At 44.6% G+C, this 17,587-nt stretch overlaps 1 protein-coding gene across 1 annotated transcript in view; it reads right to left on the reverse strand.

Moving 5' to 3' along the window:
* Positions 1 to 629: 629 nt before the first annotated feature.
* The window catches only part of SFMBT2 (Scm like with four mbt domains 2), a 123,494-nt gene continuing 106,536 nt past the window's right edge, over positions 630 to 17,587 (reverse strand). The window contains exons 17-21 of the mRNA XM_069801566.1: positions 14,302 to 14,477; positions 12,572 to 12,744; positions 10,525 to 10,773; positions 10,246 to 10,374; positions 630 to 8,157 (exon numbers count right to left, since the gene is read on the reverse strand). Coding sequence (XP_069657667.1) covers positions 8,017 to 8,157; positions 10,246 to 10,374; positions 10,525 to 10,773; positions 12,572 to 12,744; positions 14,302 to 14,477 — 868 coding nt within the window. The 3' untranslated portion in view covers positions 630 to 8,016. The remainder of the gene's footprint in view (positions 8,158 to 10,245; positions 10,375 to 10,524; positions 10,774 to 12,571; positions 12,745 to 14,301; positions 14,478 to 17,587) is intronic.

A 17,587-nucleotide genomic window follows, 5' to 3' on the forward strand; every position in this document is an offset into this window, starting at 1 on the left:
AGGGCTGAGCCAGGGAGGCTGTGTTACACCTTCCTGGAGATTTGGGGGCTCGTGAGGGCAAGACTGTGGTCCAGGCAGCTTGGGCACATTCATCAGGGCTGGGGTGTGAAGCATGCAGAGCACACAGATGTGGAGACACACCTCTGCTTGGACAGGAACCTGCACTGCCTGGAAGTCATCCCGTTGGGTGTCCATTATGCTCTGAGGGATGCACCCAAAGCTGATGTCTATCTACGCCCATCCACACAGACCGGCTCATGTTCACCCTCTCTTCATATTAACTTAAATGAAAAGTTTGCCTTTTCTGGATGTCCTCCAAAAGCACTGAAGAAAGGCAGTTCCCTAGGGAAATTTGATTTGGCCAACCTAACGCTTACCACAGGTGCTTCCCTCTAGGGACAAAAAGGGAAACTCCAAAGATGCCTCTGTAAGTGTCTAACACCGCAAGGGACAAATCCAGACTGGTCTGTCCTAGAAGATGCATGAGGTCACTCAAGATGGAGGTAAACTGGCATTAGCAGTGAAGCTAAGCAGATGCCTTTCTCACCTTACCTCCTCAGGGAGGAACCCAATACATCAAAACACAACCCTCACTGCCCAGGCAAGCAAAAAAGTACGCTGGAGAGAGATATGATTTATTGTCACTTTATTAACAACGTGGCTTACAACTGTTTCAAGTAAAAAGGGGATTTATTTAATTTCGAATAAAAATTAAAATATAACTCTGAATATAGATTTTCACTTATTTACATGAAAACATATATACAGAATAGAATCTTACAGCAAACTAACAACATGCCCTTTGCCCTGTGAACTTTAAAAAGTAAAAACACCAGCATTGGTTAATTTATATGTATATATATACACACACATATATATACATATATATATATATACACACACACACATACATATTTGTAACACACCAAAGGGATTATATACACAAAGTTTGAATCAAATCTTCAGTACAAACTGGAATGCAAAACAATTCAAAGGTTTCCAACGTGCATCACCACGAATGGACCATAACTGCTGGTTGTGGAGCTCATTTCTGTTGTTCCGCAGGAGACAGGAGGGTTTAAGTGCTTGCCTTGTCCTACCATGGTACATGGGAAGACTCGACTCCCTTCAAAGCCTCCACTTGAGACTTTCACCTCTGTTGGACCATACTGCAGCAAATGCCTGGCTGTACTCGACATCCCTGCCTGTGTACTTGAACGTGTCACGATACCATTCCCCAGATGAGGATTTTCTAGCAGACAGGTCCCTGAAGGTGAAGGCTGCTGGAATAACTGCGTGTGTCAGCACATCCTGACCAGGTATGGCGGAACAGGGACTGGGAAATTTAATGCATACATTTATAAGCAGATATAAGGTCCGTAATCTCCAGTGAGACTGGAGCAGCAACAAGCAGGTGGGGTGACTTGGGAATGATCATTTTAGTCCTGTCACATCGTAACACAGAGCAGAGTGTTTTGTAGACCCATAACCTGAACTCAGGGCATTGTCACCTTTTTCTATGAGAGAGCTCAAGTTTTAGCCCCTGACATTTCCTATGGAGGTCTGAAAGGTGCAAGAGGAGGTTCTTCAGCCCCCTAAAACCGAGAAGATGTACAGGAGTTGGGTACAAGGAAGAAAGACTGATTTTCCCTACTATCCAGCCAAGGAGCCTAGAGCCACCTGAGCCAAATCTCTGTAACTCCACAGGGAAAACAAAATACGAACCTTTCAGCATTGTAGCTCTGAGTGTATTGCCAGCTTCTTTCCTTCTTCTCACCTGGCCCCTGCTGGGGCTCAAAGCATCTTTGCTGTGAAAAAGACTCAGAGAAACCTTCGGGATTGATGCTCATGGATCACAGCTGTGCTTCCCTTTTGTGAGAGGTCCCCCTCAACAAAGACATCTCAAGCCCAGAACTCCAACCTCTCTCCTTCACTGAAACCCTCCCTCTCCTCTCCCACATCCTTGGCAGTCATCAAGACCAGGAATATCTGTGGGTAGGTAGCCACACGGCAATTGACCTGCTGCATTGGGCTACTTGGGCTACGTGACCTATCCAGCAAGAGCATCACTGGAAACGTTGGTCCCTCCAGAGTGAGCGGTGGGGAACATCTGCCCAGACGACTCCTTCAACAAGGTGTTGAAGCAAGATCTCCTTGTCTCACTTGACCTAAATGCTTGTCAGCAAAACGCCCCCACGCTGATCTATAGTGTGATGATAGATTAAAAAAAGTATTTTGCTGGTATGCTGTGCCACGGGCCATTACAGAGGCTGGAGTTTTAAATCAGGAACATGATATGTTTTCCAAGGTAAGAATTAACATGAAAGACTAAAACAAGAGAAAGGCCATGAGTATTTAAAACCATGACCCATGTTGTTTTTGTGCAGTTCACATGACTTCTGCAAGAGAATTCCACGGCATGGCACCAAACCATTGCAAAACTACTCTTCTGCAGGACAGCTGACATTTAAAGGACTACTGGGCTGTAAAACTCTCATCTTTGATGACTGGCTCATATTCTAAATGCAGCCATTAAGATAATTTGCACTTCTTGCTGGAGTATTGTACCAAAGAATAAATGAGAATATTAAATGCTTCTGCTCCTTTATTGGGAGTTCATGAGCACCTAAGGATACAAGCACTCTCTTGTTAAGTCTGGCATATTTCAGCTGGATTTCTGCCTGCTAGGAGAAGGAGGTGTTTAAATTTTATGTTAATTAACTGCACACTTTTTGACTTCCAAGCGAAAAAATTTGGTGAAGACCTGGTCCCACAACCCACACATCTGTGAGGGCCCTTCCCGTAACCTCGGTCACTTCTCGATCAAATCCTGAGTAACAGATTCCCTTAGTTCTGGGTCAGCTGATGTGATGAAGAGTATTACTGAGGGGAAAATATACATGCACCCACATTTTGAAAGACTTTTTCCACAAATATACTGTATAAAACTTCTCCAAAACTCACATGATTGGGCGGGGGGGGGGAGTATTTGTTGAGTGTATCCGAGTTAAAAAATTACAGCCACAAGAAAAAAAATAAAATCCTAATGCTTAAGATGTTGCTGATTACAGAAAATATTTCCTGGAGCAGGGAATCAGCTTTGTAATACCAAGCAATGGAAAATACAGCGTGACATATCTTAGCACCAAAACGGAGCCCTCGAGACTATATTTACCCACATGTGATAAAGCTGGTTTTAACGGTGTTCAGTTGCAGCATGTTCTTCTCTTTTGGCACTTGAATTTGGAAATGGAAGGAACAGTCTCCGTTCATCATTTTCCAGACACACTGCACCAGAAAATCAAAAAGTATTTGAAGTGCCCTGATGGTACTGAGCTTCTAAAACATTGAGATGACACTGCAGCTCTGCCAAATTCAATTTTGTGCCCTGAAAAGACCAAGGCAGGCTTTTCAGGTGACCAAATGTTAATTATGGCAGCCCAACAATGTCTGGTTTGCCTTCAAAGAGCTGAGATGGGTGTTTGCTCCACACCACACGACTGGGGACTGCAAAAGGTTGAAGGTTAAAGCCACGGAATGGTGACTTTCCAGTTTAAGGCAAATTAGCTGTTTACCCAGAGTGAAATATTAATGGGCTTTAGGTGCCTAATTGGAAACTTTGTAAATCCTAGCAGACATTCAAATACCTCTGACACTGTGGGTCAGGCCATCTCAGCTAGGACATGGATCTGCTAGATGCATCACTAAGGACAGGGTGTGTAGCCATTTCCCCCAATTTCAGTGGTTACTAAGGGCACACAGCATTTGTAGGAGGTTTTCTGCACCCTGCAGGACCAAACTATCAAGGGCTATTGCATATGGTTAACATGGTGGAGCTGGAGCTGCTGAAATCCTCGTCAGAGCTGAGAGGCCATCACACACCTGAGAGGTAGAAAAAGCCAGGGTTTGGTCATCCTGGCATTGAGAAATAAATGGGAATGTGGATGTGAGCTGTGTTTTTGAGCTGGAAAGGGAAGAGCTCTGAAACCAAAGAGAGCATTTTTCTTCAAGGTGGGAGAGGAGCATCCATGACAGCAGGATGAAGGCAGGACAACCAGCCAGGGAATCACGGACGTTCCCCTAAGCTGATGCTTTAATCCAACATCAGAGACTGGTGCTTTGGGCCTGCAGACTGGGAACTGGCTGATTCTGTCAAGGTTAAGTGCTGAGGGGGTTGGGAAGGGAGCAGGGACCTGCCCATGGATTTGTTCAACCTGACTGAGTGCAGGCTCAAAAGAAGCCAGAGCAGATCAAGATGGGCAGGTACCACACACTCTGCAACCCCCAACTTTTGCTCCAGAAATGCTCATCCTTGGTCCTACGCCTGAAGACAGGCCAATAACCTGTGCCTGCACACCCTTCTTGTGGGAGCAAAGCAGTCTGTGTGAATGTGCTGAAGTTCAGTATCCAACAGCCCAAAAGCAACAGCAGGGTTGCTCCTCAGCCCTTGGTAATGGTCTTGGATAATTATGAGTTCAGCACTTTATAGTGGTGGCCTTTTGTAGCTGATAACACAGTAAACTTCAGACTTTGATGCCAAATTCAGAACCAGGGAGGCAGAGGGAGAAGATGTGGCCTCACCAGTGTCATCGGTGTATCTGTGAAATTGCACCAGCTCTGAATTTAACTCAAAACTGGGGCTGGCCAAAAAAAAAAACCTTCCAGTGGCTTATACTTCTATATTGCAAAGTAAAGTGATATTTTAGGCTAGCAAGATTGGGTTTCCAACATCTCCTTTGAAGTACATTACTCCAAAGCCTTGCTAATGTTCCAGAATTGAAATGAAGTCCAGGCAAGAGTAAATAGTTCCTTCTGATCTCTGCTCAAGCTGTAAGTGACAATCCAAGAATCCCATCCACTTAAACTATGCACTGTCCATTTCCACTTGCCTAAGAAATTGTCTAAGAAGTTCAGCTCCAGCTTTTCTGGAAGGCAATCAGTGCAACAGACAACAGTAGCCCAATCCCCTATTTCTTCCCAACCTGCAGGCTAAAAGAAATAATAAAGCATTTACCACCCAAAGTAATTTTAGAATAAAGATTTCAGGTTATAATCTTCTCCGAAAGGACAGAGCGTGATAAATGACACAACACTGAAGAACAATAAATTGAAAGACAAATGGTGAGGAGAATGAAACCTGAGGAAATAAAAGAGCCGGCGCAGGATAAAATTAAAACTCTTTTTTTCTGTTTAATAGGTGAGTTTTAAATACGATTTAACTTCCCTGAACAATCAGTAAAGACTCCCACGTGCTGGGCTCAATGCTCCACTCATCCCTTGCTTGGCCAACATCAGAGCTGGCTGCTCTCAGAGTCTGCGGCTGTCTGCTCCCCGACCATGCCTCCACAAGTAGTTAGCTGCCATAGGAATATCTACAGTTACAAGGCTGATGGAAAAAAACAATGACGTTTTCGCAACGTGTCCCAGGAAGCGTTAAATGTCTATGACACATCCCGGTGGCCAGAAACTCCAAGAACACCAGAGCAGCGAAGGATGCTCGAAAGAAGGTGGATGTGGTAAGTAAAGGATCAGTGCTGGGATGCTGTTTAGCAAACAGCCATTCTGCTTCCCTTCCTTGCAATGTCCTCATACGCCAGGTCTCCTGACAGCAGTCTTTTGGGAGCTATCTCCTGCTGACAGATGTTATACCAGCCATTGGAGGGACTGGGCTGAAGCAAGTAGGAGCTGGGAGAAGCACCCTCCCTGTTTTTCTCAGCTGTGCTCTCATTTTGCTGGGCACAATCCTTTAGTCTTCAGAAACGAAACATGGAGCAACGTTTTTAGGGGACCCTAAGAGGGATCCAAAGTAGTTATCAAACCAGTTGCATGGACACAGTCCACTGCTACTGTCAGTAGAAATCCAGTCTAAAACCCAGTTTTTCAATGTCTGCACCGCTACAGAACCCTATTCCTAGATTTCTGAGAAACAAATGAAAACCATTTGATGAAGAGGTGACTACTTTTCCCTTCAGTTGATTAAAACTTGAACAACAAGATCTTCAGTACAAGACAACAGCTGAGAACAGATCCAGTCCTGCTGATCTCCCATGTAAGAAAATTTTTGAAGTCTTGGGAGTTGGCAGGATCTGGCCCAGCCTGCAGCGGTTGCACCCATCACATTCCTCAGTGGCAAATCAGGAAACTCACTGAAAGACAGTCTAGAGATTCCCCAGTGATGCATGGCAAATGGAGTCAATACTTCTTGCCTAACGCATGCTCTAGGGCAGATTCCGATGTAGTCCAGAATATTATTTCTGAGGCTTTCCCCCTTTAATCCAAAGAATTTAAGGAGGAAACTGGTGACGCAGAAAGCAGCAGCTATAGCCTGGTGTTAGTCAGTAGGTTCTTCTGAGCACACGGTGGTCAGCAGGATTATCTGATCGAAGTTCGCTGTCACCATAGGGTATGTGCTTGAGGTGGGCATTATCTGGCCATAAGCACTGGCTTCAGGTTTAGGGCTAGAAATAACATTTCTTTTTGAAGGGGTCTTCACTGAGCGGGCTTTGGCATCACAGCATTTTAACAGAGCTGTGTACAATTTCCAAGCTGAGTTCCCTGAGGCCAGGGAACAGGGGTCTGTTTGTGGTTAGAGAACAAAGGTCTGCCGAAGTCAGTGGTTTCCTATGAAATCAGGCTAAAACTCAGCACAAACCATCCAATTCACTTTTTGAAGGAGGGATTCACTTGCACCTTAAAGTTAGAGCAACATTCAGACTTGGACGCAGTTTGGTTCTTGCTTTTGAGAGAATTTTACACCACAGTGATGCCGCCAACCTCTGCTGAGTTACAGCAATTTCAGGCTCAACACGTGGGACTGATGGGGTCATATATCCCTGCAAAGTAAATGGGAAATACTTCTCCTGTAAACACAGCTGAGGCAAACCCAAGGTGTCTGACCCAATTCTTCACCCTCTCTGGTGCTTACCCTGCTTGGCATGAAGCAAGCCCCCAGTTTCACTAGTCAGGGTGGCACTGGGACAATCTGGGGGCTTTATATAGACTGCATTGGGCTGGATCCTCAGCTGGTCTAAAGCACTGCGGCGTACGCAGCCTGAAAAGATTGATGCTTTTTATTCCCACCTAGCAACCAGATTCATGAAGGTGCAAATGAAACCAGCATTCACTCAACAGTCTCATCATCAAATCTGAACAGCTTTTTTTCCTTTCACCCTGTGGGGCTCAAAGTCAGGTCTTTAAAGTGACTTGGATTTAAGAGCACGGGCTTGACTATGAAAGCTTTTGTGCATGTTCCTGTACAAGAATGCAGTACTGTACAGAATCCCATCACAGAGACATTCAGCTTATTGTGCACAGCCAGCACAGCTCAGGACACATTTCTGCACACTAGGTCTTGTTGCACCCCTGTCAGTTCACTGCAGCTTTGTCTGATACCATACAGAGACCATAGGTTGAGTCCTTTTTCATAAATCACTCAGGAATAATAAATAGCGTATGACTGGTATAACACTTTTTCTAAGACTGGAGAGGCGGGAGAAAAAAAGCCCTTTGATCACTAAGATCAAATTTGCAGTAAACCCCAGCTACAATGCTACAAATGATCACTTACATTTCAATATGAAAGAAGTGTGTCAGAGTTGGCTAAAAGAAATGTTCATGTCCAGAAATTGGCCTAGACAAACCATCATCATCTGGAAATGTCCGACCCTTCCCGTTGGGAATGCATCTGCCATCGGTAGCTTTGTTTTAACAAATGACAAACCATCTGATCCGTGCTGGCCTTGCACCACTGCGTAACGGGTTGGCGAGGCTCACGAGGAGAGATGCCAGCAGTCTTTCGGTGTGCTTTACAAGTACAGAAAAAATAGTTCAATTTGTTGCTAGTTTTCTGTTGTGTTTTTTTTTTTTTTCCTTGCCTACAGATTAATTCCCAGTGCTTCCAATTCCACATGTTCTTGGAAAAGAAAAGGGATAGGGGAAAAAAAACCCTTGAACAAGTTGAAATGTTAAAAAAGAGAGGGAACAAGAAGGAGAACAGAAAGAAATGGATAAGTGCAGTCAGTTGGCGTATTGTGCATAGAAAGCAACTTTTACTCGCTCGATCTGGTGACACAGTTTGATGGCTGGACCAAGCTTCAGCTCCATGCATTCTTGCACCGTGGGCAGTGTCAGCAACAGAAGGGCTTGGCCATCGATGTCCTGGGGAAGAAAAAGACAGGGAAAATGGTTTTGTTTGTGGACTCTGGAGGGCAGAAAGCATAACCAGGTCTGGAGAAGCAAGTAGGGAAGTTTGCCCCCAAAATTAATTGCGGTTTTGTCCTCTGCCCTTTTCTCTCACTTTGATGCTGCCCATCTCCTTTCTCTGCGATACCTCATGCTTTTTCAGAAGTTGTCTAGTGTGTCTTCATAGGCTCTCACTTTGCTGCCAGTTTGGGAAAAGCTTCCCAGCTGCTGCAATGCAGGATCAGCTCCTACAGAAACTCTGCAGAGTCCATGGAGATCTGATTAATCCCATTTTATGACTGAGGAACTCAAACAAGGAGGCTGCAGAGAGCACACCAGGAGACACAGGAGGGAGCTGAAGGGAGGAACTGCTGCTGGTCCCACTGCCAAGTCAGACCCTTCCCCTACCTCTTTTGGCCCATAATGTGCTCAGCACAGGTTTATGTCTGCCTTGCTCCACGCCATGTCCCCTGGTCCACCCAGGACCTGCCTTGTTCCACTTCAGCTGCTGCAGAACCAAGACAGAGGGGTCTGGACCACCTGGAGTCCTTGCAATCTCTAATGTCCCAGAACCACAGAATGATGCGGGCTGGAAGGGACCTCTGGAGGTCACGTCCTTCCCTCGGGCATATCTATGCAGCAAACTCAATGAACTAGCACCCCAGACAAAAGCCATTTTATTAGGGATTTCCGTTGGCTTTATGATCCTCTTCTTAATTAAGAGCTCAAGTCCTCTTTATTCTTTAATGGACTGAGAAGCAGACGAGCAGGCTACAAAACTGCTTTTTACCCCTTAGGGAGGATCAGAATCTAAGTGCAGAAAAAAGCACTGTAACTCACAGGCAACATAACCTCCCCAGGACAGCCCTGATTAGGTAGCATTAAACACAAGGAGGATTTGGACACCTAAAGCACTGCTTTGATCAGGACTGTCCATGGCCCAGGTTCTTCCTCCACTGAAGCTTGATGGCATGGCCCATTGCACCAGAGCTTCCTTGCAAATCACAAGGCAAAGCTCCAGTCATCTGTGTTTGATTAAAGTCCCCATAAAACTCTTTGGCAAAGGAGAGACCGGGTTGGCTTTCAAGCCCTGGCGCTGTTCCAGGCTGATTAACAAACGGTCGGAGCATGCCGCGACGCAGCGACTACGGCATCTTGCTATGGAGCGTTTCTGCCTTACTCTAGACTCGCACTTCAACTTCTCCCAGTCAAAGCAGCTGCACTTGGGTACAGAGTTACTCATGGTGAAGAATCAGAGATAGTTCAATGTGCAGTTGGCCATACCACTGACTGCCATTGGCTACGGCCTAATTAACCACACTTGCTTCTTTCTAACTATGATTTCTTAGCGCTGCCCTTTACTTTCAGTGGTGGCTGTTACTCATTAGCCAAGGAATGGCTGTTTCTATATAAATTTTACACATTCACACTGACTTGAGATGAAGAGCATTGGCTTCTGCTCCCGCAAACCTACCTGCTTAATGGGGAGATGCTTGGCACCTCCTAAAATTAGGTCATCCAAGGGCCTGACTGCCAGATCTTCAGAGGGATGCAGATAGGACGTAGGTGTCTACATACTCAAAGCATCTAGGTGTTAGTGACAAAATTCAGGCAGCCGGGTTTGGGTTCAAGCAGCAGTTTTCTGCTTCCCAGGCCAATATTTTAAAATACAGTGGAACCCATGTGGCCAGGAGAGACAGCTTGCTAGGTACCAAATAACCACTCTCTGTTGGTACACTGAGGTGCCTGTGTGACCCCAGGATGGCAGTGTGGACCTTGGCATGAACAAGAAAGGTCTAAACCTCCTGCTTTTCACAAGCACTCCAGCTGGGGTGTTTCTGGTCTCTCTGAGGATCTGGCAAGGCTCTGATTCAAGTTTCCAAGGGCTTCCATGCCTTGCCAAAATTTGTGCTACAGCCTGGTCTGAGGGGATCTAAAGTCTGATCATAATCTGTCTGTCAAAGCCCCAGGCCCAGCTAGCAAGGTGGTATGTGCTGCTCTTTTTTTTCGTGATGTGAATAAGCACCACGGACACAAAGAGAAGAGTTACATGAAGACCTCTACCTGCTCCTGAAATATTTTGGCAAGGGGTGCACAGTCGGTCAGTTTAATAAACCTCACGACATCAGTCACGGTCCACTCCAACGGATTACTGTCCAGGATGAGCTTCTCTTCCTCTTCTTGCTTAATTTCCTACAAAAAAACCCCAAAAGCTGTCATAAAGAAAAACACCTTGTGTGGAGAACCAGGGCAGGGATGCCCTCCTCAGATGAGGAAGGCTTGGCACGGAAGGTTCATTTAGGAAGAATACCGCCGTTAATTGGGAGCGATCGCGGGACATACCTCCTTGACTTGCGCGCACTTCTCCGCCTCGCCGTAGGAGTGGGGCTGCGGTCTCCGGCTCCGTCGGGCTCTCTCCGTGGGAGGAGGTCTGTCCGACTCGGCGCTGCTCCGCAAGGTGACCGCTCGCCGGGGCCTGGCGGAGGGGACCTCGGCAGAAGAGGTATCCGTCTGGTCATCCCGGAGCTCTGAGCTGGTTTCCTCGCTTCCCGTCTCGTCCTCCATCGCGTCCGGCTCGTCATCTTCGCTCTCCTGCACGAGAACCGTCAGAGAAACAGCATCCAGGCTCGGAGATTAATACGGCAGAAAATCGAAAGGCACTGGGTCAAACTGCGCACCCGTGCCCACGCTGGTCCAGGGTAACATTTATTTTAACCCAATTATCTCATTTTCATTGCAGTGCTAAGTAGATTAGCCCTCAATTCAGATTTGTTACACAATATAGAAGAAAAAAATACATGGTGGACAAATCCTTTTTCTGTTTCTAACAAAAGGTCAACGGCAATAACTCATCTGGCATGAAATGTTCCTCTGCTGGCCTTGCATCTCAAACCTCGTGGCACTGGAGATGTGCGTGAGAAGGGGAAATGGAAAATACTAAAAGGACAAAACGAAACTCAGGTTGCTCGAGATAACATAAAATCACAAATAGGCTTGAGTTTAAACCTTCGCCTTGCTTCAAATTACCACAGGTGTCACCAGTATTGAAAGGAAGGAAATTCTGGTGCCTTTTAAAAATATTTAAATCTACAAGTGCATACTTGAACTTGATTTCTTAGCTGGCATTTCTGTAAAACCCAGGACAGAGGATTTCACCAAGATTTCCCTGCTTTCAGCCCAACACCTAACTGCTGAAGGTGAAGCACAAATTTCCATTTAAAGGATATTATACCAGATTCTTGTTATTTCTGTCACACAGAGCTTGCAAGAACACATCAATTGGTGGGAACTGTGTATTTTGAACTTTATATATACGTAAGTGGCCCAAATGGCTTTGACAGCTGAGCTCTGATCAAAGCATGAGCATGCATCCAAGCCATATGCTTAGGTCTTAAGTGAAAGAGCAATTTTAGACAAAGTTAGTTATATTGGCTGAAAGGCTGAAAAATTGGCTAATGGTTGATTTAGGCTTAACATGAGTTTAAATTCCTTTGAAGCAGGTATAATTTAAGGAAATGAAGCAGAACTACACCTAAATGAGGACCAAGTCATGAAGATGCAAGCAATCAACTGAAAGCTGACTAAAATATCCCCCTCCAGCTGAAGTACAGGGAATTTAAGTAAATCAGTTTTATTTCACATTGCACAAAGCAGCAATCACTGGCACTCAGCTGAGGAAAGGAAATCAGATATGAACTTTGTCATTATATCAGGGGAAAACCACCTGGGAATGGTCCACACAGAACTAATTCTGCTCCAGGTTGTATCTGGACACAAATCATTGCTGAAGCTGGGATCCTGTCGTATTACACAGCATTTGGAAAGACTGAGGCCTCAAATACCATATATTTGGGACACAAACCATTTGCTTGTATTCTAAAGCCTCTAGAACTTCTATTGCTTGATGTTGTGAACCCAAAATATTACAAATGGTTAATGAAAAAATAAAAGCCCTTGAAACCACAATGGCCCATGAGTTGTTATTATTATTTATTATAGTACATGGAGATCTTAGACATGGATCACAGACCTCCTTCACTCTGCTAGATGCTGTGCAAAGCATCTAACAGGCTCGTCTACCTGCCTAAAGGCTTGTAAGGAAGCAAAAGAAAACAAAGATACAATATTAGACAGCATGTTAGCTAGTAAGCATTATGAAGATGGGAGCAAAAACTCTGTTTGTTAACTCTAGTATGGACAAGGGTAGAAGTCCCCAAAGTGTCCCAAGAAAACCAGTCTGACCTTAGAAGAACAGAGCAGCAAGGAGGGATTCAAAAAGGAAAACCTAAGTGTTGAGGTTTGCCGAGACGTCCCTCAAAAGGAAGAAGCAGATGGGGGGACAAAAAAGCACCAAGGGGCTTTTGCTGATTTATCCCACCACAACACGCACCTCTGCAGAGCCTGCAGCATTCAAATCAACAGCTGATGACCTCCTTTTCTTCTGCACAAAGATGGATTTCCGCCTCTTTCTACGTCTGGCTGGCTTGACATGTCCACTTTTCATGTTGTTATTTTCCCCAATTGGTGGCTTAATGATTTTTTTCCTCTTCCCATAATAATAAGCTGGAGGAATGAAGCAAAATACCCATTAAAAACTTTAACCACCAAGAGAAGGAAACTTTGGCTTGCTCCTTGCTACTGATTCAATACTGCACTCTAGGTGCACTTTTACAAGAAACTTTAAAACACATTGATTTGGAAAAAATGTCCAGTGTAAATACAAGATGTCATCTTGGACTAGCGCAGAGTGTTACAGCTCTTATGTATACACATTTATTGCTGATGAGTGAGGAGTTCAGAATTTAACCCTACAATATGTACTTAGGAAAAGCTTCCACTAAGCCGAGCAGTGATTTGGAGGGAGAGAGGCTAGCGTGTTCTAGATTTGATCCCATGCCCTTCTGCATGAGTTAACAGTCTTAGATACTCTTTCAGTCGCTAATGTTTTCAGCAGAGAGTGAAGAGGACCAGCTATCCTGAATTATGTGTGTTTGTTCAATGCACGAAGGAACGGGCTTTTATTACCTTTGACTATTTCGTGGCCCAAGTTGAAATTAAGGATGTGAGAGTCCTCTGACCTTACGTGAGGGACTTGTGTGAGATGCCTTTTGACATGCTCTACAGCAACCTCTGGGGCTGACAGATACTCTGCCCTTCACCACGTAGGGTATCCTGGGACAATTAAAATGTCACTTGGCACCTATGTCAAAGTTCATAACTGAACTGAGCTTTTCATCAAATTGATGGAGTTTTGAGGAACGATTCATCTAGCCACATACAACCATCAACTCGAAGATGAGAAAATCTCAGCTGAAGCTTCCCTACCTGTACTCCCACAGCTCTCCAACAGGAGCTAGGAGTCTAGCTCAGGTGTAGAATTGTACAGAAACCCATATTTAGCAATGGGAATCTCTCCCTGAGCCCATTTCTCCTTCTACTGTGGCACCAAACAGAAGCTAATTAGTTTAAATCAATCATATGGGTTTCTTATAACCTTTGTGGAAGGACAGCACTCACTTCCACTTTCCTAACCTAAGAGCCAATAAAATCAGTAACATTGACAACAAAAAGCGTCGAACACATGCCTACCTTCAGTCTTCCTGAGTAGGTAGGAGCATGTTTAAATATTAAATACCCTGAGCAGAGAGAGTCAGTGCTACCAAACTCCTTCCAGCACCTCGGCACTGTGATACCAGCCTGTGCTGGTACGTATGCCAGAAACTCTTCACTGAGTAGGACAGGATTCATCTCAACTAACGACGCTGTCTCAGATGTAGCAGTTTAAATCTCAGCTGGCCACTGCAGGTTCCTTTTATGTGTTCCTTATATTAACTTCATGTATGAAGAAAACTCAAGACTTCTAAAAAGTAATGACTTTCAAACAGATATATTAGGATGGAGTGAGATGGACAGTTTTCTGGAGATGCCCATTTCTCTGTATAGAATAGTAAGGGAGCCTGTGGTGGCCTGGTCATGATTACATAAATGCTCTTAGATGAGACGAATCCTACTCAATATTAACATGTTACACAACTCCTCTTCTTCATCACTAGCTCATGCACAGTCTCCCACCGCTCTGATTCCCAGCTAGCAACAAGAAGCATTTTGGCCAATACTCACTGTACTTGGTTTTAGTATGAATGGAGCAGTTCTCTGGGCAGACTTCGGCCACCAGAACAGGACTGAACAAGTTGGGGCAGCATTCCAACTTTGCACAGACTCTTCTGCAGAAATCTGCTACCTGATCCGATGTCCGCACAATCTTAACGGTCGCCCTGTATGTCTTCCCTCTGTATCTAGAAAAATGTACAAGACCCCATGTCACCAATCAAGCAATGTCCTCTGATGCTACAGACCAGACCCTCCTCTGTTAGGGAGATACCTTCCCTAATGACTTTTGGGAGAGCGTCTCTCTTGAGAATGCACGCAGAATAGGTCTACTTGTTTTAGTGGCTCCACTTCAGATGGACTTGAGGAAGGAAAGGCAGGGTGAAATGACCCTGGAATCAGAGGTGTGGACATGACTTGGGGAGGAATGCATGCGCAGACTGGATATACCTGCAGATAAGGCAAGAGACGGAAAAAAATCACAGGAGGCTTGGTGAGGATATTACACAGGACAGCATGCCCATACTACGAGCTGATGCAGTTTTGGGAAGAAGGATGTAGTCTCTCCTCATATATTGATCTGCAATGAGAAGCTTGTATGCCTTGCAGAGCTTTCTGGTCACCACCCTGTATGTGGGGTGCACTGGAGACTGTCTCTGTAAGCCCCCAATACACCTTTGGTCTTCTCCATTGCCATCTTTCTTGACGCAGCTCCAACATCATACAATCAATCATAGAATCATAGAATTGTTTTGGTTGGAAAAGACCGTTAAGATCATTGAGTCCAACCGTCAACCCAACACCACCATGCCCACTCATGTTCCAGCTCACAAGAAGCCCACAGTTTCGTTGTGCCAACAGCGGTTGCATCTGGGTGAAACTGGACTGTCTGCCATACAGGGACCAGATGACTTCACCACTATGAGATTTGGGCAGTACAAGACCCGAGGAACTCATCAGGAGTGTCTTGAGTCATTTAACAGGGCTGCAAGAACAGGCCCTAAAAACAGTGATTCCTACAGGGAATGCTTAGAGCAGATGCAATGAAAGGTTTGTCTTAAATTTGTTATCCATGTGCTACTAAAACATTTATTTCAGTGTTTTATATGAAGTGTTTCTGAGCGATAAATGGCTAAGAAAGATATAGTTACATCCCTGCTGTAATACATTGTAGATGCGAACTCTGAAAAACCAATTATCCCCATAATTTATTAAACAGCAGCACCAAGCTATTGTAAATGGTGAGATAAGGTTTTTAAAACATCTCTTGCACGTCCTGAGGAATGCAACACAAGAGACAATCACGCGAGTGCCTGGTGCTAAGGCATTATAAATGTGCTTAGAGGAGAGAAAAGTAACACACACAAAAGAGAAAGAGGGAGAGACAGTGAAAGAAAGATTACTGGATGGGAGGCAACGAAATACAAAGATACAGTCATCAGGAAAAATGAGACAAAGCATTTGTGAGTGCATTAAGACCCACAGTTCCCTAGCAGGGAATCAGCTGCTGATAGTCAGATATGGAAGAGGAAGAGGAGGGGAAGGTGAAACAAAGGAGACGAGGCCAGAGAGTTAAAACACACAGCATGTGCCCAGACCCAATTCCCTCTCTCTGAAGGTTTTACTGAGTTGCGCAAAGCAGCTGAGAAACCACCTTTTGCTGCTCTTCCTCCCAAAAGCTTCTTCCAGAAACACTGGGGTATGGGAAAAGGGTTTGAAACTGTGGTACGTGAAGTGTTATAGAGGCGTACCCAAACGAAACTGGGGTCTGAGAACCGCCCAGTCCAACCATCTTCATGTCACAAAAGACTTGATCCAAAATATCACCTCAACACAAAACTCTTCCAGAACCTATATGAGCATTTCTGCAAGGCACCAGCTCCGATACCCCAGCTGGTGCCTGACCAAGGACACCAGGTCATGGTGACAATCCTGGATTCATTCATCCTTCTGGATGAATGAATGAATTAAATGACTTAACTAGCCAATTCTTCACGCCCCTCAACAGACCCGGACAACAGATCTAAAATGGAAAAAAGTGTTCCTTCCAGATGCAGAGTGCTGTTATCCCAGCTTCCCTATGAAATAGCTGCACAAGCAGGCTGGCTAAAGAAGGTTTGGCAATACCTAACATCGAAAGAACAAATTCCACAGGCATTTAAATATATCTACTTATAAATGTTTTATATTTCTTTTCAGTGTGTTTGAAAAGACTCCTGCCCTTATTACTTCTCCAGGAGCCATTAAGTTTAACAACAGCCTAGATCATTAGGTCAGTAAGTCTGACTCCTGTGACAGGCTGCGGAATTTCATTGCGTTACCTTCACCTGAACCCCAAAACCTTTGGTTGGACTAAAGCATCACTTCCAGAAAAGCACCAGCCTCCCCTCGAGGGTCTCCACCCTGGAAGAATCCTGGCAGTGGGAGCACCTGTAGCGATACCTGATGAGCCTATGCCTCATTTTATGTCTGGATGTGTCTGGATTTAACGTACATTTAGTTGTCCTTGTTCTGACTTTCACCACTAGGATGAAAAGACTGCATCTGGTTTTGTTTCCCTGCAAAAGCACTGTAATCAAATTGCCTCTTGATCTTCTTTCTTATAAGCTAAGAAAGCTGCCTGATGGGTATTATTCAAGGATGGCTGACTTTTTCTAACTGTGTGCTTCCTATTGTGTTTGGCTGCCTAGAAAGGACCCATTGTACTAAAGTGCCTGGTGAAAGAAAAAGATGAAACTAGGAAAATGAACAACTGACTGATTTCACAGTCTGGTTTGAATGCAACGCACATAGTAATTAACAGAACGGATGGCTAAATGGAGATCAACATGACTGCAGCAATCAGTCTCAATAACCCAAGGTGTTAGTACTGGCCCCAGTAATATTTTTTACGTGATTTTGGCCTTGGCAGCACCTCTTTCAACTATAAACCAGGTTCTACTAATATTTTCCATATTCCTCACACACTAAAGATTTTTAACACAAACATCACCAAACGTAATCTGAGCTGTTCTAGGACAGCCATGTGGAAAGAGCTCCTTTGTATATAATCAGAAAACCCTTTTCCATTAGCATTGCTCAAAAAATTACCAACTACTGATACTCCTATTGATGTTTTCATACTAGGACTCCTACCTTCCCAACCACTTATAAGCAGTAAGTAACCTGCATGCACAGCATGGCAGCACTGGAGACTTGGAAAACAGCCATGTCAAGCATAACATTTTCAGTCATCTTAGAAATCACTGTTCTTTTAAAAAAGATTTATCATCTAAAGCCAAAGAAATCTTCCTTTCCT

This window comes from Haliaeetus albicilla, chromosome 14, assembly GCF_947461875.1.
Source record: "Haliaeetus albicilla chromosome 14, bHalAlb1.1, whole genome shotgun sequence".
Classification (NCBI taxonomy): domain Eukaryota; kingdom Metazoa; phylum Chordata; class Aves; order Accipitriformes; family Accipitridae; genus Haliaeetus; species Haliaeetus albicilla.